The 22,444-nt window shown below is 52.9% G+C and overlaps 8 protein-coding genes and 1 pseudogene across 9 annotated transcripts; 4 read left to right on the top strand and 5 right to left on the bottom strand.

The window, feature by feature from the left end:
- Positions 1-2,343: 2,343 nt before the first annotated feature.
- CC1G_12707 (hypothetical protein) lies at positions 2,344-3,862 on the bottom strand (the record flags this gene model as incomplete). The annotated part of the gene is made up of 4 exons (XM_001841248.1): positions 2,344-2,603; positions 2,665-3,083; positions 3,135-3,547; positions 3,596-3,862. The coding sequence occupies 4 exons, from the start codon at positions 3,860-3,862 to the stop codon at positions 2,344-2,346; spliced, it is 1,359 nt and encodes a 452-aa protein (XP_001841300.1).
- Positions 3,863-4,123: 261 nt separating this feature from the next.
- CC1G_15494 (hypothetical protein) lies at positions 4,124-7,742 on the top strand (the record flags this gene model as incomplete). The annotated part of the gene is made up of 9 exons (XM_002910908.1): positions 4,124-4,441; positions 4,493-5,146; positions 5,210-5,548; positions 5,601-5,746; positions 5,802-6,199; positions 6,262-6,459; positions 6,513-6,624; positions 6,675-7,402; positions 7,453-7,742. The coding sequence occupies 9 exons, from the start codon at positions 4,124-4,126 to the stop codon at positions 7,740-7,742; spliced, it is 3,183 nt and encodes a 1,060-aa protein (XP_002910954.1).
- Positions 7,743-7,797: 55 nt separating this feature from the next.
- On the top strand, positions 7,798-9,288 carry CC1G_15495 (hypothetical protein; the record flags this gene model as incomplete). The annotated part of the gene is made up of 4 exons (XM_002910909.1): positions 7,798-7,983; positions 8,033-8,513; positions 8,573-8,754; positions 8,809-9,288. 4 exons carry the CDS (start codon positions 7,798-7,800, stop codon positions 9,286-9,288), a joined length of 1,329 nt encoding a protein of 442 aa, XP_002910955.1.
- Positions 9,289-9,316: 28 nt separating this feature from the next.
- Positions 9,317-10,644, bottom strand: CC1G_12709 (hypothetical protein; the record flags this gene model as incomplete). Its single annotated transcript, XM_001841250.2, has 4 exons — positions 9,317-9,877; positions 9,937-10,113; positions 10,168-10,391; positions 10,452-10,644. 4 exons carry the CDS (start codon positions 10,642-10,644, stop codon positions 9,317-9,319), a joined length of 1,155 nt encoding a protein of 384 aa, XP_001841302.2.
- Positions 10,645-10,893: 249 nt separating this feature from the next.
- On the top strand, positions 10,894-11,240 carry CC1G_15496 (hypothetical protein; the record flags this gene model as incomplete). Its single annotated transcript, XM_002910910.1, has 2 exons — positions 10,894-10,963; positions 11,014-11,240. 2 exons carry the CDS (start codon positions 10,894-10,896, stop codon positions 11,238-11,240), a joined length of 297 nt encoding a protein of 98 aa, XP_002910956.1.
- Positions 11,241-11,550: 310 nt separating this feature from the next.
- Positions 11,551-12,307, top strand: CC1G_12710 (hypothetical protein; the record flags this gene model as incomplete). The annotated part of the gene is made up of 4 exons (XM_001841251.1): positions 11,551-11,611; positions 11,660-11,839; positions 11,887-11,964; positions 12,018-12,307. The coding sequence occupies 4 exons, from the start codon at positions 11,551-11,553 to the stop codon at positions 12,305-12,307; spliced, it is 609 nt and encodes a 202-aa protein (XP_001841303.1).
- Positions 12,308-13,195: 888 nt separating this feature from the next.
- On the bottom strand, positions 13,196-13,733 carry CC1G_12711 (hypothetical protein; the record flags this gene model as incomplete). The annotated part of the gene is made up of 2 exons (XM_001841252.1): positions 13,196-13,602; positions 13,664-13,733. The coding sequence occupies 2 exons, from the start codon at positions 13,731-13,733 to the stop codon at positions 13,196-13,198; spliced, it is 477 nt and encodes a 158-aa protein (XP_001841304.1).
- A 198-nt stretch (positions 13,734-13,931) lies between these two features.
- Positions 13,932-14,004, bottom strand: CC1G_20213 (annotated as a pseudogene). The gene has a single exon. The product of its transcript is annotated as a tRNA-OTHER (tRNA).
- A 1,105-nt stretch (positions 14,005-15,109) lies between these two features.
- On the bottom strand, positions 15,110-17,111 carry CC1G_12712 (hypothetical protein; the record flags this gene model as incomplete). The annotated part of the gene is made up of 5 exons (XM_001841253.2): positions 15,110-15,821; positions 15,873-16,292; positions 16,352-16,534; positions 16,896-16,969; positions 17,025-17,111. 5 exons carry the CDS (start codon positions 17,109-17,111, stop codon positions 15,110-15,112), a joined length of 1,476 nt encoding a protein of 491 aa, XP_001841305.2.
- Between the last annotated feature and the right edge of the window lie 5,333 nt (positions 17,112-22,444).

Raw genomic sequence — 22,444 nt, forward strand, 5'->3', positions numbered from 1 at the left:
CGCACGGCACAAGACCTTAGTCGACGACAGGCCCGGTGGTCCCTCTATCTTTCCCGTTTCAACTTCACGCTCACCCATCGTCCCGGAAAGGCCAACACCCAAGCCGATCCCCTGTCCCGCCTCGACATTCATCAGGTCGCAGACGCAGAGGATAACAAACAACAAGTCGTTCTCAAACCAGAATTGTTTGCCAAGCTCGCAGCCGCCCACACCGTCCTTGCCAACCCCCTCGAAGACCGACTGCGTCGAGCCAGCGCCCGTGAATCTCAGGTCTTAGACGGACTCGCCCAGCTCCGTAAGTCAGGACCTCGCCGTCTCACATCTGGACTTCCCGAATGGGAAGAGGACAACGGCCTCGTGTACTACAAGGGCCGTGTGTACGTACCCCCGGACGACGAACTCAGGCGCGATGTCCCTCAAGCAGTGTCATGACGACCCCACGTCCGGACACCCCGGAGTGCACGGAACCCTCGAGCGAGTTGAACGACAGTACTGGTGGCCCACGATGCGGGCTTTCGTCAAGAAGTACGTCGACGGTTGCGATGTCTGCGCCCGGAGAAAGCATACCCAGCACCCGCGGGCTGCCACCCGGCCTTTGGACGTTCCCGAAGGGCCTTGGGAGACAGTAGGAGTCGATCTCATCACCCAGTTACCGGAAGCCCATGGACACGACGCGATCATCGTCTTCACCGATCACTACAGCAAGGTTCTTCATGCTCTCCCCTGTGCATCCGACATCACCACCGAAGGCGTTGCAGACATCTACTACCGTGAAGTATTCCGTCTCCATGGTCTCCCACTCCGGTTCATCAGTGATCGAGGCCCTCAGTTCGCTTCTAAGGTCATGCGCACCCTCCTCAAGCGTCTCGGAATCGAGTCCAACCTCACCACCGCCTATCACCCTCAAGCCAATGGACAAACCGAAACGGGCCAACCAGGAAATCGAGAAGTATCTCCGTCTTTAACGTCTCTCGCCGACAGGATGACTGGGACAAGCACCTACCGATGGCTGAATTCGTGATCAACTCCCGCGTCCACTCTGCCCATGATCGTTCACCTTTCGAAGTTCTCTATGGGTATATTCCCCACTTCAACATCCCCATTGGCAAACGGACCGACCTTCGCCCCGTTGATGAACGTGTTCAGCAGCTACAAGAAGCCCGCAAGGATGTGGAAGCTGCCTTACGTCTCGAGAAGGCCCAGCAGAAGGATGCGTACGAGTCCGGCAAGCGAACGGCTCATCAATTCAAGGTTGGCGACTACGTTTGGCTTAACGCGAAGGACATCCAGATCAAGGTTCCGTCGTCCGCAAACTCGGCGACCTCCCAACTCGGCCCGTACAAGATTACCGAACGCATCGGCGACCTCGACTACCGCCTCGAACTTCCCCCGTCCCTCTCCCCGCATTCATCCTGTGTTCCACGTCGACAAGCTCTCCCCCTGGAAAGGCAATGATGTCAATGGCATTTTGCCACCCCCGCCTGAGCCTGTCGAACTGGAGGGGGAGCTTGAATACGAGGTTCACGACATCCTGGACAGCCGTTGGAGAGGTCGAGGAAAGAATCGCAAACTGGAGTATTTGTGTCAGTTGGAAGGGTTATGGGTCGACGGACGACACTTGGGAACCGGAGGAGAACTTGGAGCACGCGCCCGAGATCGTGAAGGAGTTCCACCAGCGACACCCCTCTGCACCACGCCGAATTTCCGCTACCATCTTCAGCTCTCTCCCATGGCGCCCACTCGAGAATTTCACCGACGCCCCACCTACCGACTTTGACTGGGAACTGGGACGCCGCCTACCGTTGGTCATCGAGGACGATGAGGCTTAGAAGGGGGGTAATGTCGTGAACAGCCGGTACAGCCCCTATTTTTTCACTTTATCTTATCTGATCTGTCTCGCATCTTATCGTTTCGCTTGCCCCTATTCCTTCGCTCCTTTATTCCCTCTATGGACTCTTTCACTCATGGAACACTGCCTCGTATTACCCTTCGCCCCACTTCCATTGTTCTTATTGTTACGCACTGCCTCTTGACTCATTCTGACACTCTCTTGTTCCATTATTGTTTCATCCTTGTTCTTCGCGCAGCCTTCGCGCAGCCTCATGACCTTTCTTATTGTTCTTCGACGTTTCGCCATTTGTTTGTCATTTTGACTCATCGCGGCTATGTAGACTGTAGAATAGGTATATAAGCTAGGTAGTCTGCTCTGTATTTCCTCAGCTTGACCTCTTCGTCAATACATCGACATAGCTTTCTGGTCTAACTCGTCGCTCATCGCTCTCATCTTTCTCGTCGCTCTCAGCTCTCTGACACTTCCGCTCTGGTTTTAAGGTTTGGTTTGGTTTAGTGTTCGCTCTTCGCGACATTACCCCACCGATCCACGTATGCCTTCATTTCCGTGCGAACAGGTTCTTGAAGACTATACAGATGGTTGAAGACGGTCACCCTCTCGGGAACGGTCATGCTGGATGGCTCCTTTAAGGTCTCAAGGATGCCGCCGGGAAGGTGTGCCTCCGAGAAGAATCGCCTGGGCTCCTTCAAAATTCGAGTCCAAGGAAAGCGGGGCCAACTATCGTCGGTTACTTTGGCCTTCGACGCAAGCGCTAAGAGGACAATCGCCATAACTGGTCAGAAAATGTCCTTCAGGACATGAGGGGTACATACCGTAGTGGTAGATGAAAAAGGTGCGGATGGCTTGGCAATACCAGTCCCCTCGCGGCTCTCTGGCTGGGCGGGTTCTCGGATCTGGGAGGAGAGGTTCTCCAAATGCGTTCCTCTCCATCCTCATGAGTGATTTACGATGGCCCTTCTTCTTACCCGAGTCCTCCATCCTGTCCTCGCCGGTCTCGAAGGCCTCGTAGACATAGCTGCGGAACTGTTTAAAAACAGTGTGGAGAAGCTTAGCGTTGTCGTCTCCAAAGTTCTTGGGCCATCCAAGTTCGTCGTTGACGTCCAACTCCACTGCCTTTGGCTTCCCGTCCTTCCCCATCCAACCCAACAACAGATAGGAAAGACAGTTGTAATCCTTCCTGGCATGTTTCAAATAATTGTAAGCCTTCTTTGCAGCGTGCTTGTCCGCCATCCTATCAAAGGTGAGTCTCATCATCTCCAGTAAAGGATTCGGCACTACGAACCTTGCTTGAACATCAGGAGGCGGACCCTCTGAGTTCCATTTGTCCGCCAAAGCTTCGTATTTAGCGAACTGCTTCTCGGTCAAAGTGCTGATGAGGAGGGTGCCTGCCTGTTGGTAGTGGTTGAAGAACCAATCGCTATCGTCGCCAGTCTTGCCCTTGGTTTTTGCGTTCCTTCCAGTCTTCCCGCCCTCTCCTCCGCCATCCTTGCTGTCGGGTGCTTCATCAGAGTCCCAGTTGTCGAGGAACTCTTCCAAGTCCACATCTCCGTCTGCCTTCACAATCTCGTCGGCCAAGGCTTGCACTTTGGCCTTGTGGATTCTCATATACACTCGCCTCCCATACCACTTCGTGCCATACAGGTTCTTCTCTGTCCTGCGAGCGTTTCCATGGGCCTTGAACCAGGCCCTCAACGCCTAAAACACGGTCAGATTGTGCATTCTCGTAGAGGTGAAAATGCGGACCTTTCCTATAGCGGACTTCTGGGCTACAGTAAGGTCGTTACCAGTCCGCTTTTCATTTTCTTGGCATATGTACTGAGTGGTGGACCTCAAAAACCTCCTCCGCTGTTTGCCGCTCGAGGTGTTGTACCCCTCTAACTTTTCCCGCATGTATGCTTGTTCCATCGGAGTGAACGTCCAGCCATTTATAGAGGTCAGTTGCACGGCGGACCCAGCGGACCCAGCGGACCCAGCGGACTGTTCGTGGTCAGAGGCTGTGGGGGAACCCATTTTCACAAGAGTAGAGTAGACAGGTAGGTAGGGGATTGAACAAGTGGGAGATCAAGAAAGGCAGAGCCGGGACATGAGGGCAGGGCGCCTTTATAAAGGGAAGGCATGTCGGATCATAGGATGGAGGACATGAGGGGATAGAAGTAAGTCCTTCAGGGACAGGATCAACGGCTGGGTAGGGTGAGGGGCAGGAAACAGGTAAAAAGATCAACTGTTCTGCATCTTGGAGTACAATCTCCTTCCCCCTTCCCTTCAGCAGCCATGCGTAGAAGCCTCGGAAAAATCCTGGACTGTGAACCTGCAGATAGAGTCGACACTTATCGAGTGAAGATACGAAAGCCGTCTCGCTCGACCCCGAAGGCAAAGGTGACACTGGTCCCTGCCCAACTGAAGACGCCGCGGGCAGACAGAAACCTTTCCGACAGGTCGAAAAACAGTTCAAGGACGAAGCGCATTGAGCAGCTCCTACAATCTGGGGATTTGGCCGATGGAAGAACTCTTCAGATTGGCGCCGGTTCTTTCTTGGATGCGAACCTGTTTGTTCCTTTTGATTTGGAAATGGGTAACTCGAACCAAAATGTAAGCAGTCGGATAACCGAACCGGAATTACGAACTGAACACCTACCGTAGAGACCCAACGATTACCTTCGTAACTGGAAGGAAAACAAGCAAAAGGAATACTTGGAGGAGATCATTTCAAGAGCAGCCTCTGATGTTGGTTCAGGATGCTCGAAATGTAGACAGGCATGCGACATTGTCTGGAGGTGTCGTGACTGCTTTGCAAAGCCAGTACTCTGCACCACCTGCTGTAGAGTGGAACACGCTCACACCCCATTCCATCGCGTCGAAGTGTGGAACGAGACCCATTTCGCAACTTCTTGGCTATGGCGGACCGGCCTTGTCATCGATTTATGTAAAGCTCGGTCATGCTCGCTTCGTTCCACAACGCCTTGGGTTCCAATCCCTGACCCCAACGACCCCTCGTACGGAGCTAAACCAGATTGGCGCACTTGGGAGGAATTCGACCTTCTGGTGGTTGTCCATTCCAATGGAGTTCACCACATCCCCGTTCATTTCTGCACCTGTGCAGACGCACCACCAGACGAGCTACAGCTTCTCCGTCACGATCTCTACCCTGCGTCGCACAAAGATGTCCGGACCGCATTCACGTTTACAGTCTTGGATGAATATCTTTTACAGAACCTCGAGTGCTACACGTCAGCGTTGCACTTTTACTCAAAACTTCGCCGTCTAACCAACGAGGTATTCCCCAGAAAGGTCCCTGTAAGTTCAACCTACCATCCTGGTTTGTCCGGAATCTTGAACCCCATTGTTCGTCTTCTGCAGGATCGGTACCGAGAGCTCCTCCGTTGTGGCAGAGAATGGCGCATTCTGAAAGACCTCAAGCGATTCGGATTTGGCCACACAGGCTGGCAGCCAAAGGAAGGAGAGTTGGCGCTCTTCTGCGCAGCCTGTCCTCAGGATGGGATAAATCTACCCGCAGACTGGAGGTCACAAGGCGACCAATGGCGGTTCTCCATGACACTTGTTGCGGACGGGAACTTCACCCTCGTTCATCGTAAACAGAAAGGAGAAGACGATGTGTGGTTGCGAAACGGCGAAGGATACCTCGTTGAGACATCCAAATACGATGAGCACCTAAAGAAAACCACGGAACCTTTGCAGGTGAGCAGTACGTTTTCCGAATGATCAAGTATTGTGAACTGGTGAGCTACAGGTATCCACATGTCACGAACACCGTGCTGTTGAAGATCGTTCGAAAGTACATAAAGGTTGTGATGTTACTGGTGTTGGGGCCCTTGCGTGTTCTCGACATGGTGCCTTCGCTCCTAGTAGCGTGGTTGGATTTCAAAAAGGCGAAAGGTGGGAGGTCACCGTAAATGTCAGGTTCAACACCGTGACTAACCCAGATTTCCAGGCAGGTGAATATGGATTACGGACTTATGGGTGCTGTCCGCAGCACCAGAGCAGAGAACGCACCCAGACTGAACTTGCTGTACGACATCAACTGTCAGTATAGTGTTCATTTGAGGGATCGTTTTGCGACAAGCGATACCCTGTCCCTGTCCGAGGATCTGCCAATTGTATTTGGGATTGGCAAGTTTCATGTCTTTGGACACCAAGAAGGCTGCTATTCGCGTTATTCCCCTTCGTTCATAGATGGAATCGGTCAGACGTCGGGAGAGATCTTGGAATCACTCTGGTCCACCCTCAACGAATCTGCAAGGGCTACACAGACGATGTCCCTTGCACATCGAACCGAAGTTCTGGACGCACACATCGGGGATAGCAATTGGAAAAAGATGATCTCTTTGGGTATGTCAAGCTCGTCTGCTCGAATGACACTCTGCTGACTAGCATACCACCGGGCGGCCAAGGTCGCAACTTGAGTGTCGCTTACCCCAAGGCCTTGAAGGAACTGCACGAGGCCGAAGAAGCGTTCAGCCTTTTGGACGCCACGGCTTCAGAATCCCAACGTATCATATGGGAAGAACAACTCTCCAATGCGCTAGAAAAACGAGCCCAAGAGGGAGATGTATCGGCAATGGACATCCTGAATGTCTCCATACAAAAGCGTATGTGGCACACACCCTCCTTTTGAACGGTTTTGAACTGACCCTGTTTAAAGCACCTACACGAGCCAAGGTCCAGCACGATCTCATGTTGCTGGAACAACGGAGTGACCAGCAAATTGGGGTGACGTCTTGGATTACATTGGGTTTCAAGATACAGGAAGCTCAGTGAGTGTCTTGATGTACTGGGGAGGTTCTAATGCTAATGCAATATTAAGACTTGCAGTGAAAGCTTATCGTCGAGGACTGCCGCGCCCCGACCTGTGGACTGATAACCAGAATTTGGAATTGGTCCGCAAGCAAGAGCACCTGCGGAACGAAATAACGCACTTCCTTGAAACGGGAGCCTCGCTGTTCCCGCAGGTGGACATGGAGGAATATGCCTGGGTTAATCCGCCGGAAACTAACCCGGTGATTGAGGGGTCCGAGGAGGACTTCGCCATGGAGGTCGATTGCGACAATCCGTTCCTCGAGGGCGATCGAGATCCAGAGGACATGGAGATTCCGCTACCGTCCTCCTTTGCGCGCCTTCCAGAATCCATGAAGTCTGCTGCAACTAAGGAGATTAAACTTCGCGTAGCCCAGGCAAACGACGCCCTTGAAGCCATTCGAACCGACATAGGACACAAGTCCTTCCTCTATCGTTCCAACATCAGACTCGCGGAGGGGAAAAAGGAGAAGACCAGGGGATACTCAGCTGTGAAGGCTGTGAACCAAAGTATGCGACATCAGATCCGACTTTATAACCACGCGAGGTGGGCACTACGAAGGCTTAACGCTAGTCACGGTCTCCTTGAGAAATATAAGGACCTCAAGCCCGAACATACGAAGGCCATAACAGCCATATACCACCCAAACGCCCCTGGTCAATCGAAGACAGTCTTCTCTTGGATCTGGAACCTGGACGTAAGCGGCGACTCGCAGAAGGCCCCGTACCTCGAGGAATGTGAGTGGTTCTGCCGAATCGTGTGGGCGTTATATTGACCCTGGAGTCAGTGTATCGTATCAATTGGCTGCGCGCGAAATGTCGAATGGAGCGCTGGAGGGAAGAAGTCGTCCTCCTGAAGGAGGAAATGACGTGGATTTGTAATTTCTTCAAATACAAAGAAGACACTGTCCGCAGTTGGGCAACATTGGGCCCAGATAAACCTGGGTATCGGGCGTACGCAGAACAGCAGGCGGGGGTATGGTGGCGCCTGCGTGCGGACGGGGATGAGTTGTTCCGCAAAACGCGGGCTGCGGGGGAGGACCTGATCCGCCAGCTGCGCGGCGACGGTGACAATTGATGCAATATGTATCTAACCAGTTTCAATTTTACTTGGGTTGACTCAATTCTACATCATGGCAAGCTGGCCTCTCCCTGGCAGTTCTCAAGCGTTGCTTACCCTCACGAACGTCGGCTGGCAGTTGCTTATCGACTATTTATCAAGTCGTCACCGGGCTGCGGGAGTCTTCTATGTCGTTCAATACGCGGTGATCTCAAAGGAGGAGAGGGCAACGTTCCTTTCTTCACTGTTCCATGAAATCGTGAGCCATAATCCTCAAACTCAATTGGAATTAACCCATTGGTTTCTAGTCTATGACAGCGTTCTGCCTGGCGACTGCGACCATCAAGTATCCTCATTCCATAGTAGCGCCCAAATGTTTCCGTGACCTGTTCCAGGTGTTCTACGACAACGAAGGCGAAGTCGATCCACTCCTAATCGAGATCAAGGTTCAGGATGGAGAAGGGGAGAGGGATCGCGTCCTCAACCAATACATCGAGGCGTGGTGGATGCCTGGAAACGACCGGATGAAGTTCAGCTTCGACGAATTGGTGGCAATTTGGAGGAGGCAATCTGCGACGCTCACGAGAACCTTGCCATCTCCGCCACCCGCAACTGTTGTCCTCTCCGAGTTGACGCTGGATGCTCTGCGCGAAGCTCGGTCTTTGCTGAGGGCGTCATTGGAGATCGTCGACGAGGAATTGAAGGCCAATCGAGACGGCGCTCGGAGGGTGAGGGCAACCCTCCGAATTTTGAAGCAAGAACAGGGGGAAGATGTCGCAGACGCACCTGGTATTTAGCGCTTTACCTCTGGCTAGGAGGCAAATAAATGACCTATTATTCCGCTGCAGAACTGAGTGGGCTGGACCTTCAGACGGTTGCACACTGCACTAAGCCGACTGATCAGGAAGAATGGAAGGACTTCTTTTTTTATATTGCCGACAGAATCTACATCGCGATCCAGGAAGCACCCTCTACGACCATGGGTCATGACCTCCGTATTGAATATGTCGTGCGATTGAGTATCGAGTTTGTAGGTGGCTCTCCTCATGACTCCAACGCATTTGCGACTCAATCGTGTGTTCAGCAGGCAGCCATGTGGGTTCTGGGCGTGGTTTTGTCCGCAGAGGAGATTAGGTGGGACCTCAATCTCGAGTCATTCACCAAGGTGTTCCGCTGGATGGAAAAACGCGCTATACTGGGCGGGCTGTTTGCGGGAAAAATACCCTCCGACCAGCTCGAAGTCGCGGATAGGAGGCATCGACCGACTTGGATCGACACCCGAGTATTTGAGTTTAGGACCGACAGACCGCTGGAGGAGGTATATCAAGAATGGCTTGCACTCCGCACAGCGAGGGTCCGCCTTTCCACTCTTTCTCTGGCAGATCTTGAGGCGCGGCGTCGGCAAATTTTGGGACAGCTGAGGACAGTGGTGTCCCTCAAGAAGGCCGCGGACGAGGAGCGATCACGATTGAAGGAGCAAATCAAACGGGTCACTTGTGTCCTTGAAAGGTGGAGCAAGCACTGGGAGTCCGAGCTGGAGCAACTGAATAAAACATATGATTAATACTAGTTACGCGACGCCTTACGCATGTCTAATGATTGTGGTTATAAAAATGGTTCAACGTGAGGTGTGTAGGCAATACTGGGGGTTGATAAAAGGGGAGATGTTCCAGAGCTTGTTCACGGAAGAAATGGGCGATGCAAACGCGCTCGCCGTCCACGGGAGGAACGCCATGAGGGAAGCACGATGCCAATGTCGCTACAACAGTACCTGGGTCGTAGCGACACCTAATACCGATACCTCGAATCTCGATTCGACCATTGACATAATTACCGCCGGTGTAGAGCAAGTCGTAGACATATACTGGACTACAGACGTCGCGGTGGAGATCAGTCCGCCGGTTGTTGATGAGGGAGAAGGCGGTGAATGGCGAGCTCCAGTACTTGAGGAGTGTTCTGAGATGTTCAAGGTCCCCGGCAGGGATGATGCCCGAATTGAGCCCAGCCAGCATCTCCAAGCCCATTTCAAAAAGAGCGGGATGTATGACTGCCAGAATCGCCCCGAGGACAGCAACACTCTCAGAGATCCGCTCGATGAACTCAAGGCTACCCTGCCGCCGGTTTTTGAGGTTGGCAGAAGGGGCCAAGGTATCCTGCAATGGGGCGGGCTGATTTTAATAGGTTGGAAAGGGTGAGGAGATGTAACACATACCGGGTGGCCCTGCATCGGCCACGCGGAGGCGTAAGTGACTACGCCTGGCTTGAACATCAAGTCCTCCCCCTGGGTGAAAAGTGAGGCGTGGTCGCGATAGTTGCCATTGTCCCTCACGAGGAAGGGAGATGATTCATGAGTAGAGGAGTGCCACCGAATGGCGTCTTCGATTTCCTTCTGGATCACATGTGAGGGAGAGTGGAGTTTGCTAGGTTACGAGTCGACACTCACTTGTCGTTCAGGGAGGATGACGTTGGGAAGATACCATGTCAGAATTCGTCCATTGCGATCCTTGACCACACAAGGTGTTTGCCTGAGGATCGGTTTACCCAGACGATTCACCCTAGAGGACGGTGGGAACGCGGATTCCATCGCATTTATTGAACTCTCGTCGGCGACCGCAGAGCGCTTGCGATTCTTGCTGTACCAGTCTGTTAAGGACCAGTCAAGCGTTTCTATAGATATAAAAAATGAGCGTTGAGTGTCAGACAATGGACCCGTGTGGCGATGCTCACCTTCATTCTGAAGGGCAATGAAAGCTGTGTCGGCGATATTCTCGCATTCCACCTGGAGAGGGAGAGGCAGAGATGGTTGAGACGGTACAGGGGTGCCTGAAGAGAACCTCTGTCGCATTCGAGCTTGGGCGTGATGGCCTAGGCGTTGCACTAGACTTGCGCCAGGAGGGAGGGGTTCCCGAAAGGCTCGCATCTTGGCTGGAGGATATATTTGTGAAAGGGGTCGTTAGCTGAAAGACAGTGACAACTGGGTTAAAAAACATGGGCCTGAAATTTCATGGGAGATCGCTAGGATCACGTGGTCGGCTTCCTCGTTTTCTACTATAAAGGTCTCGAGTCATCTGTGACCCGCCTAGCACTGTACCACCACGAAACACTACAAGGTCAGCCTAACACGTTAATTTTCTGTGGAATTATAATGACAACCACCTGCACAATCCAGATGAGGGGAACAATTCGACGACGCGCAGTGAAAAAAGAGATCAAGGACAGGCTAGCACGCCTCAGACGAGGTATGGATATCCCACCTGCTCAAAGACCGCACCCTTGACCACGTCTGTAGTCCACAGTAGATTTGGTTCTCGATATCGGCGAGTAGTCGAAGGAATTGCTCACTTCAAAATTTCGGTGGACGAGGGATTGAGCGAGCTGGACCAGATACCCCCCTCTTTCGCAAACCTTGACGAGGAGTTCTCGCAGTTGATTGCAGATCTTGACCTGCTCCGCGAATCCATTGAGCTAGGGTCAGCGGTTATTTGGCAGATGGAGATGAGGATGGAGTTCTTGTAGTGTATTGGTTTGTCGCGCGCCGTCTCCGCAATCGAGTTTCGTTATCTCGCCTCTTCGTGATCAGAATTGAGAGGTCCGTTCCGTTATACTGATCCGTGCCTGCGGATTGACTCGGGTCCGCTGATTTGCCAGTCCCCGCGGATCCTATGATGGCATGTCCGCATCCGCAATCTGTTGGAAAAGGAGGAGCTCGATAGCCCAAACCGCGCATAAGTACATTTTATTTCCCCATTGAGATAGGAGATTAAGCCTCGCAATAAATATCCTTCCCCTCTTGTGTTCCATCTTCGTTCCTTGCTTCCCCTCCATCATGTGCATTTGTATCAGAGACCAAGTAGCGCAAGTGGAACTTCAATTGGAGTTGATTACAAGTATGTCTCTTATTCTATTGTTCTACCGATTTTCTCACCTATTTGCAGCTTTGCGCATAAAAATTCGTGAGCTCTCGGGGGTTCAGGATAGCGGTGTAATCGTGCTCGACGACGGCCATGAGGTGGATGTTTCTCAAGTCCGGTTTCTCCAAATCCTTTTGAAAAAGGAGCTTCCCCGGGCGGTGGAGTATGCCGAGAGAGTTCCCGAGCTGGCCTCCAAGCATCTCAGTGAGTAGTCTGCCTGTGGAAGGTGCTGTGGACTAAAGTGGTTGTAGACGCACGTGACAAGGAGACCATGGAGCTGTTCGAAGTCTGCGGCTATGCGCTATGTGCGACCTTGACGCTTCTCCATCGTAAGTTCCCTGGAAGGCATGGTGCTACGGGTTTCTGACATACTCGCCTGCAGGTATCGCCCAAGTTTGGTGTGGGGTCATTGACTTGATGGAGACTTGCGACAGGCAGGCCAGACACCACAACCGCGCGCAACCGTTTCTCGACATTGAGTGGGCTCAAAAAGCGATCCTCCGGAAAACCACAAAGTCGTTTGCCGCTGAGGCATTTCAAGGTGGCGTTCATTTGATTGCCAAAGTAAAGGAGCTCTGTCACGAAATTGGGGAGGTGGAACTGAAGGACGACCTGTGTGATCGAATCCAGGTGGTCCAGCTTGCCTCTGCCCAGCAAAGCCACACTCTGTAGTACTTGCCTTTGCAATGCATGTGTTATGTTTTCGTCCACCCGGCTGAAACCCGTTCACTGAGTATGAGGCCTGTTTGTGTGCGGACGGTTGGTGCGGACTTGTGAACCTGAGAATCTGACCTGGGTGCGGACCTTCGTGCGGATACCTCCTACGCGCGAGGTGCGGACGTTCGGATGCGGACCTTGACCTTCGAGGTGCGGACATTCAAACGCGGAGGTTCGCGTGCGGACTTTGACCCGTGAGGATGCGGACCTTCAAGCTTACGGATACTCGCACGTGAGGATGGTGTTTGTGCCTGCGGACGTTCGAGCCAGCAGCGGACCTTGACCTTTGAGGTGCGGACATTCGAACGCATACCCGCGCATACCTCTTACCTGCGGGACCTGAGAGGGTGAGGACGTACGAGCCTGCGGATACTTGGGCAAGTCCTCACATCGGCGAGGTGCTCGAGGTGCGGACATTCAAACGCGGAGGTTCGCGTGCGGACTTTGACCCGTGAGGATGCGGACCTTCAAGCTTACGGATACTCGCACGTGAGGATGGTGTTTGTGCCTGCGGACGTTCGAGCCAGCAGCGGACCTTGACCTTCGAGGTGCGGACATTCGAACGCATACCCGCGCATACCTCTTACCTGCGGGACCTGAGAGGGTGAGGACGTACGAGCCTGCGGATACTTGGGCAAGTCCTCGCACCTGTGAGGTGCGGACGTTCCGGTGAGGACGTTCGAGCTTACAGATACTCGCATTACTCCACCCACCTGCGAGGGTGCGGATGTTCCGGTGCGGACATTTAAATGGGTACCTGATGAAGGTACATAGACAACAAGATATAGACAATGCATTTGTGAATAGTGGCGAGTGAATTCAATTGCAAGTAACGTATAGCGCTTATTCAATAATGATTGGCTCATCAACCATCCTTCCACCTCGAGTTTGCCTGCCCTCGTTGTCCAGTTCAATAGGTCGATCCACAGCATATCCGTCCCCTTCTGTCTCGTGTTCCCTTTCCACTTCCTTCTTGAGACGGGCAGCGGTCTCCAGGAGGGTTTGGGTTAGTTGTTTGAGTGTTGCCTTGCGGGCCTCTTGCGCGTGCGCTATCCCCTGCATCCCAAGCATATCACGGTCGTCTCCAACAAGATCTGCAGCCTCCAGGCAAACAGGAACCCCATTCCCAACCTCCCCCTGCAAGCGCGCGGCTTCTTGTCTCAGGTTCTCCACGTTTTGTTTCTGCTCAGCCTCGAGTCGCTGGAAGAGCATTGCACTGTGCCTGCACATCAAATAAAGGCGATGTTGTTCTGGCGGAAATAAAACAAACATTTCAATCCTGGCATAAGACATTTTGGGGAAAATACACACCTTGAATCTCAAGGCCTAATTGGAGGATGGCCAAGATGCTATCGGCTACTTGTGCTTCAAGAGGAGTCATGAGGGAGATTATGGAAGCTGAGAGTTAAAGTCCGGATGTTATGGTTGCGCAGTTTATAGGTGATGGACGACGGGGTTAAAAGTTTTGACAAAACCAGCCATTGATCAACGGAAAAGCGAAAGAAAAAATGTAGATGAAACCTATGGAGATAATTTGATGCATGGGGATTGGCCCGTGCACCAAATTATCTCCATAGCTTGTCGCTGCAGAGGAATCGAACCCCCAACGTCTCCTTTGTCAGGAAACGAAGTCACCACTTGACTACAGCGCCGCGGAATAAAGCAAAATAATATGTCGTATGAGCACTTGTGTCATATGAGCACTTGAACTGCCGACACGGACTTGTTCTTGGTTCGGGGTCAGGTTTGACAAGCAACGTCAAACAACCGGCCGCAGGTCCGTGGTCCACGATTACTGTCCGCACTTGGACCGGTCCATAAGTCCCCACAACTGCGGACACCGGTGCGGACCAAGTGCGGACAGTAGACTACGGACTGCGGGGTTTACACACCTGCGGACACCGGTAGTGCGGACAGTAGACTACGGACTGCGGGGTTTATACACCTGCGGACACCGGTGCGGACCGAGTGCGGACAGTAGACTACCGACTGTGCGGGGTTTACACACCTGCGGACACCGGTGCAAACTTCGTGTGGGTCACTGTCTGTGGAGCGATTTAGGTGACAACTTCGTTAGACCAACTGTAGAGGTATGGACTACTAACCATTTAGGCTGAGCATCCTGTGTATAGGTTACTTCAATGTCCTGATCATTATTTGTGGTTAATGGGAGCCAGTATTGACCCTAGGGCATGAAGTTGGAAGAGGAGCTGTAACACCAATGCTATGGAGTAGGGAGATCCAGCTGGGACATGGGTCATGTTCAAACGGCCAGAGGCAGCTCGAACATGCTGTATTGAGATTGGCAACAGGCCCCCGGGGCAGCCTCCTGACCGTGAGGACACAGCTGTGACATGGATGCTGTGGATTTGGGAGATCCAGCTGGGACATGGGTCATGTTCAAACGGCCAGAGGCAGCTCGAACATGCTGTATTGAGATTGGCAACAGGCCCCCGGGGCAGCCTCCTGACCGTGAGGACACAGCTGTGACATGGATGCTGTGGATTTGGGAGATCCAGCTGGGACATGTGTTATGTTCAAACAGCGGGAGGCAGCTGGGACATGCCCCATCAAGACTCGCAGGACCCCCGAGGGCCAGCCGCCTGTCCCGCAGAACACAGCTATGACACGGGAGCTGTGCTGTTGGAAGGGTCCAGCTGGGATATGGTTCTTGTGCCTTCTTTAGGGCAAAGCTAGGCGAGGTATCACATGGTGGATGGGGTTGTGGATCGCCAAGGTAGGACATGTACCATGTCCTCACCTTACTGAGTGCCCTGCCGCCTTAGCCTTCCCCTTGTCTTCCGGCCTCTTCTGTTTCTTTGCTGTAGCTCCTTCGGTACTGAGTTCACCTCCGGTCGACGCAGCCAAAGTTGATGCGCCAATGTCCAACCTCTTTCTCTTCTTCGGCATATCTTGGACAATTTCTTCCTCTTGTGACTGGACAATCAATTGATCTTCGCCAACAACATTTGTCTGGAACCGGGCTAACAATCGTGCAGTATACGACTGGGGCAGAAGTATGGTGGGGCGGGGCGCCATGTAGCCTTCGGGGAACAATTCCCAACGCATCATGATCTTGTTGTAGATTCGCAAGTCGGGATGGTAGATGGATTCTTGGAGCGGGCGCGTCTGAGACAAGCGTCCATACCACACGTGTATCACAGCTGCATTGCGATCATCCAACAGCGCAATCCACACCGGTGAAGTAATGTAGGCCAACCCAGTAGGAGAAGGATCATCAGACGAAGGTGCACGCTGGGGACGAACCTCACCCTCGGGCGGAGACTGAGTAGCACCAATCCAGTCGACAGGCTTCTGCCTGTCAAGTAGGAACTGGATGGTACGGTCACTGTACCCCATGTCCTTCTCCAAGTCGAGTGTGATGCCTCCGACGGTGCGAGTCACTCGAGGCTTGAGTGGGGCTGAGGGGGTGGGGACAGGGGTTTTATGTGAAGGCGGGCTATCCTCCCTGAATTATATGGTCAGTCACATGAATAAAGAATAAAGAAAGACAACATACTCTGGGTGACCAATATTTTGTGGAAGGTTGGATCTGATTGTGAAACGACGTCCTATCTTCGGAGTGGCAGGTTCCAAGGAGGAGTTAAAGACTGTGGGCGCAGGATTTGGACGAGCGCCGAGACCTCCTCTACCTCGGCCAGTAGAAACCAGGCGGGCCATTTGCTGAATAGTTGATGACGTGGCTGACGGCGTACTTGAAGCAGCTGGGGACGATGCAAACGCAACACTGAGGGGATGCGGGGACGTGATGTCTGACCCCATGGCTTCAACACTAGGTTCTGACCGGATTGGTTGTCGGGCTACAAGGAGAACCTCTGGCACCAGGCCCGACGGAGTAGGCCTGGCTGACCGTCGAGAAGCTACGACCTGCGACACCGATGGAAGGGCTTTGTTGGTGGAAGCCCGCGGAAGGGGACGACTGAAAATGGTTACACGTTAGCCTTCACAAAATGCCTTAAAAATATATATCATACGCACGGCGTTTCCTCGTAGTCATGGTCTCGACCATCGTCCTCGTCCTCGTCTTCATCTTCAATTTCCTCGCGACCGGGGCTTGAGCTAAGATCTATAGCATCGAAGTCGTCCAGCTCAGTATTATCTTCTTCGTCTTCTTCTCCAATAACATCAGCATTGTCCTCGATCACATCTTCTTCATCGCTCCTAGTGTGGGAGATATACATGAGTACCATTCAGCAACACTTGGACATAGGCGACCATAGGTCAAGCCCAAGCAAGAACACAGCTATGCCAACCTGCCGACAATGTGTCAAGGCAAAGGTTGTTCCCGCCGCGACAATATGTCAAGCGGCGGGGCGTGCACAGAAAGAAAAGAGAAGAAAAGAGCCATACTCTATAACGCGTCGACGACTGTTGTTACGAGTGTTCCTTGTCTTGGATCGTTTATACCTCGTCCTTGGCTGCGTGCTCTTTCGCTCTTCCTTGCCGTTGTCGCCTTCCTCTCTGCTGAGTTTGTACGTTCACACATTGGCAACAGGAAGAGACAGTGGATGGAACGACTCACGGCATATGCTCATCTTGAGAAGTAGACTGCTGGCGGGCGTTGTTCCGCCTGGTTGAGCGACGTAAAGCCTTAACCTGTTGACATGACGTGTAAGCAGAGGTCACGGTTTGAGGAAAGGGTGGCGCTTACTGGTGTTGAAGTACCTCTTTGTGAGGACTTCGGAGCCATGCCTGGCTTACCCCTGGGGCCGTGGCGCGACCCGGATGCGCGTGTCATGGTATGTGAGGAACCGGAAGACAGTTGAGGGTGGCTTCAGGAGAAAATGGATTTTATATAGCGGGAGGACCTCCATTCCAAAAGGAGCAGGCGCCAAAGGTGCCGGACGATTGACGGGAAGACTTGTCGGGTGTGCGTTGGGTCGGGACAATGCTATGATCCGTGGCAATAGAATAGCAAAAGTAAATAGAGAGGCGAGGCGAAAGGCGAACAGACTAACTAAAAGCAGCAAGTTGAAAAAGTTGGACAAAGAAAGGGTCGCGTAGAGGATACAACTGAAATAGAACCACAAACGCTGTACCACAGTTAAATAGTCACCCGATTTAAATGCAGGTAATAGCAAGTTTTGGCAAGAATAGTATAGGGTTAAAGCCTCCTCAAACAGACCTACGCCTATCTCTGTGTTCCCGGGTGTGGAATCACTTCGCATCGGTTTGGGTTAGAGGAGACCATGTACGTTCCATCGCTGCACGTTAACTGCTGGCTACCCTGGCGTAGAGCAAGCGATCTCTCGGTTTGCGCGCTTTGATGGAAACTGTTAGACTCTACGGAACTGCGGAGTCTGCGGAGTCGAAGGGACCTTGGCCTCAACGTATTGCGTTGTGCCCACGCTGGTGGTATATGGTCCAACCCGAAAGGAGAGGGGAGGAGAGGGAGAGAGAGACGCGCCTTACGGCGGAAGACGAGGAGAGAGAGGAGAGAGCCTTGCGGAGCGGAATCAGGAACACTGTGCGGAAGTGCGGAGTATGCGGAAAGCTCTAGCAAGCCTGAAAGGCTCAAGACTGGACAGAGGAGAAGTTCTGTATAAGTCTGAATCGAGATTCCGGATGAGTATCTACTACAGAAATCTAGCTAGCTTATATATCTGTAGATACTCTGGATATACTCTGGGACAAGTCTGGGACAAGAGATAAAACTGAGTCATAAGAAATGCGGAATACCGCGGAATACGAAAGGGATGAGTAAGTCGATTCTAAAGAACAATAGCAAAGCAAGGGAGGGAGTCATAAAGAAGTATAAGGGATCACATGCAGAGTCTGGGCGCCTAGAGGGCGGTTACGAGGTTTCTCCGCACGGTCCGCACCGGCCCTCAGTTGCGGCCCGTGTCGTACCGGCGGCGCTCCGCATAAATGCGGAGCGGAGTGCCTAGCGCCCGTAAACTCCGCATGCGGATCGACTGCGGAGCATGCGGGAGTGCGGAGGGAAGGGTTGCGGAGATATGGGGATGTGGGATGCGGAGAGGTGATGGCGAGTGTGGGGATGTGCGGGATCATGCGGGAGATCATGTGAGACTGTGCGGGGAGTGTGGGTCAAGGCTGGTGGGTTGTGGGTTGATGTGGGGTGGAATGTTTGAGACCCTAACAGAAACGCAGAAGTTGAGAACGAAGAAACGATAAGTAAAACTGTAGAGCGCAATCTAAGAAGAGACGGGTATGACAAAGGGCACAAAAAGGTCCGAAACATAAACTACAATAGGAAAAAAAGCGTTAAACCCGAACCAAATGTACTCGACAATATGTCAAGTATGCGCTATAAGACCTTCTACAAGCGACAATATGTCAAGCTAGTAGAAGGCGGGAGCGCCAATCTGTCAAGCTCCCAATACCCCAGCACCACCTGCGTATCCGCGAGGCCAAAACGGCGGCTCTTATCTTCGCCTCTGGCAAGAAAGTCATTGTTAACAAGCTTGGTGAATGCGGAACAGGAGAAAAAAAGGTCAAACAGGTAAGGCATAGAGGAGCGGAGGAAGCTAGAGGGGAAAGGAGCAATGCTGGAACCACAAATTGAAGAGAAAGAAGCGGAGGAAACAGGATGCGGAAAATTGCGGAAAGCGGAGAAAAGTAAAGTCGGAACTTGGAAAGTAGAAAGGACACGAAGGTGAAGAAGAAATGCGGAGTCAACTGCGGAATGCGGGGAATCACCAATGAGGACCAGGCTTGTCTGGGTACCTCTTGTGGAACTCTCCAACGATCTCTTGGGCGTGTTCAAGCTCTGTGGCAAGGAGCCAGCTGCGTTCCTCGTCTGTATTCTCGTATCCGCGCCACCGCACTTCGTAGAGGAGCTTGCAATGTTTGCGGCGACGATCCAATTTGGAGTCGAGGATCTCCGCAATCTCGTATTCAAGTTCCCCATCCACCTCGATAGGAGGCGGAGGCGGTTCGTGGCGATGCGGAATCTGAGAGGTGTAATGCGGTTCGAGCATTGAGACGTGGAAGACAGGGTGAACAGCGCGGAGAGAGTCGGGGAGGCGGAGAGTGTAGGAAACCGTTCCAACTTGGGCAATGATCTCGTAAGGGCCAAAGTATCGTTCCGAAAGCTTCTTGGTAGGTCTGGTTGTGCGGAAGAACTGGGCCTTAACGAAAACTCGGTCGCCCACCTTGAAGTCTGGCGGAGGTAAGCGCTTCTGGTCCGCATAGCGGCGTGCGGACTCCTGCGCGCTGGCGATACTAGTGCGGAGGTGTTCGTGGAGCTCCTGCAAGTCGACCGCAAAATCGCGGGCTGCGGAACTCGCAAGATCGCGTTCAGGGTGAACAGAGATGTTCGGATGATAACCCTTATTGGCGACAGAATGGCGAAACACCAGTTGTGGCACTAGGCGCATTGTTGTACGCAAACTCCGCAAGTGGGAGGAGTTCATGCCAGTTGTCCTGCTGGTAGTTACAGTAGGTCCCGCAAATACTGCTCAAGCGTCTGGTTGACCCGCTCTGTCTGTCCGTCTCCTTCTGGGTGGTAGCCGGATGTGAAGTGGAGCTTCATGTCCAGGGCTTCCCCCAAACTGCGGAAGAAGTGGGAGACGAATTCGGAGCCGCGGTCGGAGGTTACATGGCCAGGAACACCATGTTTGGAGAAGACGTGGAGCACAAACAGTCGCGCAAGCTCTGCGGAGGTGAGGCGGGAGTCTGTCGGAACAAAAATGGCTTGTTTGGACAGTCTATCCACCACCACCAAGATATCCGTGTATCCGCCGGATGCGGGGAGCTGTTCGATGAGATCCATCGAAATGGAGTCCCAGGGGCGGAGCGGAATAGGCAGGGGTTTCAGCAAACCATAAGGCTTGTGACGCGGAGACTTGTTGCGCTTGCAGACTGTGCAGGAGCGGACGTAGTCCGCAACGAAAGTGCGGAGTTCCGGCCAGACGTAGTCGCGGCGCACCAGCTCAATTGTCTTGTTCTTGCCGTAGTGTCCCGCAAGCGGGTGGTCGTGTTTGAGCTGAAGTACGCGGAGGCGGAGTGCGGAGTCGTCCGGAACGTAGATGCGTCCGTCCTGGCGGAGTATACCATCTGCGGAGAGAGTCCAGCGAGGGTTGGAAGGTGTGGGGAGGTGTTTGGAAGCGATTTCGTCCGTGGAGTAAGCGGCCTTGATGTCCTTGAGGAGCGCTCCCTCGTCAACTACGACCGATGCGCGGAGTGCGGGGAGCATGATCGAAGTTGCGCGGAGCGATGCGGAAAGCTGCTCGTTGGTGAAGATGGGTCTGAAGTTGTGGGGATTGACTGACGCGTAGTCACTACCTCCCTGTTTAAGGTAGACGTCCCAACGTCTAGTGAGGGCATCGGGCTTCGTCCCCAGCTTTCCAGGGCGAAAGCGGATGACAAGGTTGAACTGGGAGAGGTACTCCGACCAGCGCGCTTGCCTGCGGGTGAGGACCTTGGAAGTGGCGAAATATTCCAAGTTCTTGTGGTCCGTCATCACATTCACAGGCTCCGCAGATCCCTCGAGGTAATGCCTCCAAATCTTGAAGGCCTCGAAGATAGCCAGGAGCTCCTTGTCGTGGACGTCGTAGTTGAGCTCCGCAGCTTGGAAAGTGCGGGAATGGAATGCGACGGGGTGGATTTCGCCAGAGTCGAGTTGTTGGGACAGGATGGCGGCAAGGGCGTAGTCAGAGGCGTCAGTTTCCACAATCAGGGGTCGGTCGGGTTGCCAGTGCACCAGGATGGGTGCGGAAGTGAATGCGGACTTGAGGGTTTCAAATGCGGAACGTGCGGAGTTGCCGAACACGAAAGGGGTGTCCTTGCGGGTGAGGCGGGTAAGCGGAACAGTGATGTCGGAGTAGTTATGGATGAAACGTCGATAAAAGTTGGCAAAACCGAGGAAGGACTGTATATCCTTCACAGAGCGCGGTTCAGGCCAGTCCTGGATGGTCTTGGTCTTGTCCGCAGACATAGTGAGGCCTGCAGGTGACAAAATGTAACCCAAGTATTCCACGCGCTCCGCATGAAATTCGCATTTCTTTGCGGAGGCGAAGAGACCATGCTTCCGCAAGCGGCGGAGGACTTCCTTGACGTGCTTGCGATGATCCTCCATGTTGTCGGAATAGATGAGGATATCATCCAGGTAGACGATGACACTGACATCAACCATGTCCGCAAAGATATCGTTCATGAATTGCTGGAATGCGGAGGGCGCATTGGTCAGCCCAAAAGGCATCACCAGCCATTCATACGATCTATAGCGTGTGCGGAATGCGGTCTTCATCGACGAGGAGAGAGAGAGAGAGAGCCTTGCGGAGCGGAATCAGGAACACTGTGCGGAAGTGCGGAGTATGCGATGAAAGCTCTAGCAAGCCTGAAGGCTCAAGACTGGACAGAGGAGAAGTTCTGTATAAGTCTGAATCGAGATTCCGGATGAGTATCTACTACAGAAATCTAGCTAGCTTATATATCTGTAGATACTCTGGATATACTCTGGGACAAGTCTGGGACAAGAGATAAAACTGAGTCATAAGAAATGCGGAATACCGCGGAATACGAAAGGGATGAGTAAGTCGATTCTAAAGAACAATAGCAAAGCAAGGGAGGGAGTCATAAAGAAGTATAAGGGATCACATGCAGAGTCTGGGCGCCTAGAGGGCGGTTACGAGGTTTCTCCGCACGGTCCGCACCGGCCCTCAGTTGCGGCCCGTGTCGTACCGGCGGCGCTCCGCATAAATGCGGAGCGGAGTGCCTAGCGCCCGTAAACTCCGCATGCGGATCGACTGCGGAGCATGCGGGAGTGCGGAGGGAAGGGTTGCGGAGATATGGGGATGTGGGATGCGGAGAGGTGATGGCGAGTGTGGGGATGTGCGGGATCATGCGGGAGATCATGTGAGACTGTGCGGGGAGTGTGGGTCAAGGCTGGTGGGTTGTGGGTTGAATGTGGGTGGATGTTTGAGACCCTAACAGAAACGCAGAAGTTGAGAACGAAGAAACGATAAGTAAACTGTAAAGCGTCAATCTAAGAAGAGACGGGTATGACAAAGGGCACAAAAAGGCCGAAACATAAAATAAAATAAAAAAAAAAAAAAAAAAACAGAAACAAATGTACTCGACAATATGTCAAGTATGCGCTATAAGACC

Source organism: Coprinopsis cinerea (genome assembly GCF_000182895.1).
Source record: "Coprinopsis cinerea okayama7#130 chromosome 6 map unlocalized cont3.6, whole genome shotgun sequence".
NCBI lineage: Eukaryota > Fungi > Basidiomycota > Agaricomycetes > Agaricales > Psathyrellaceae > Coprinopsis > Coprinopsis cinerea.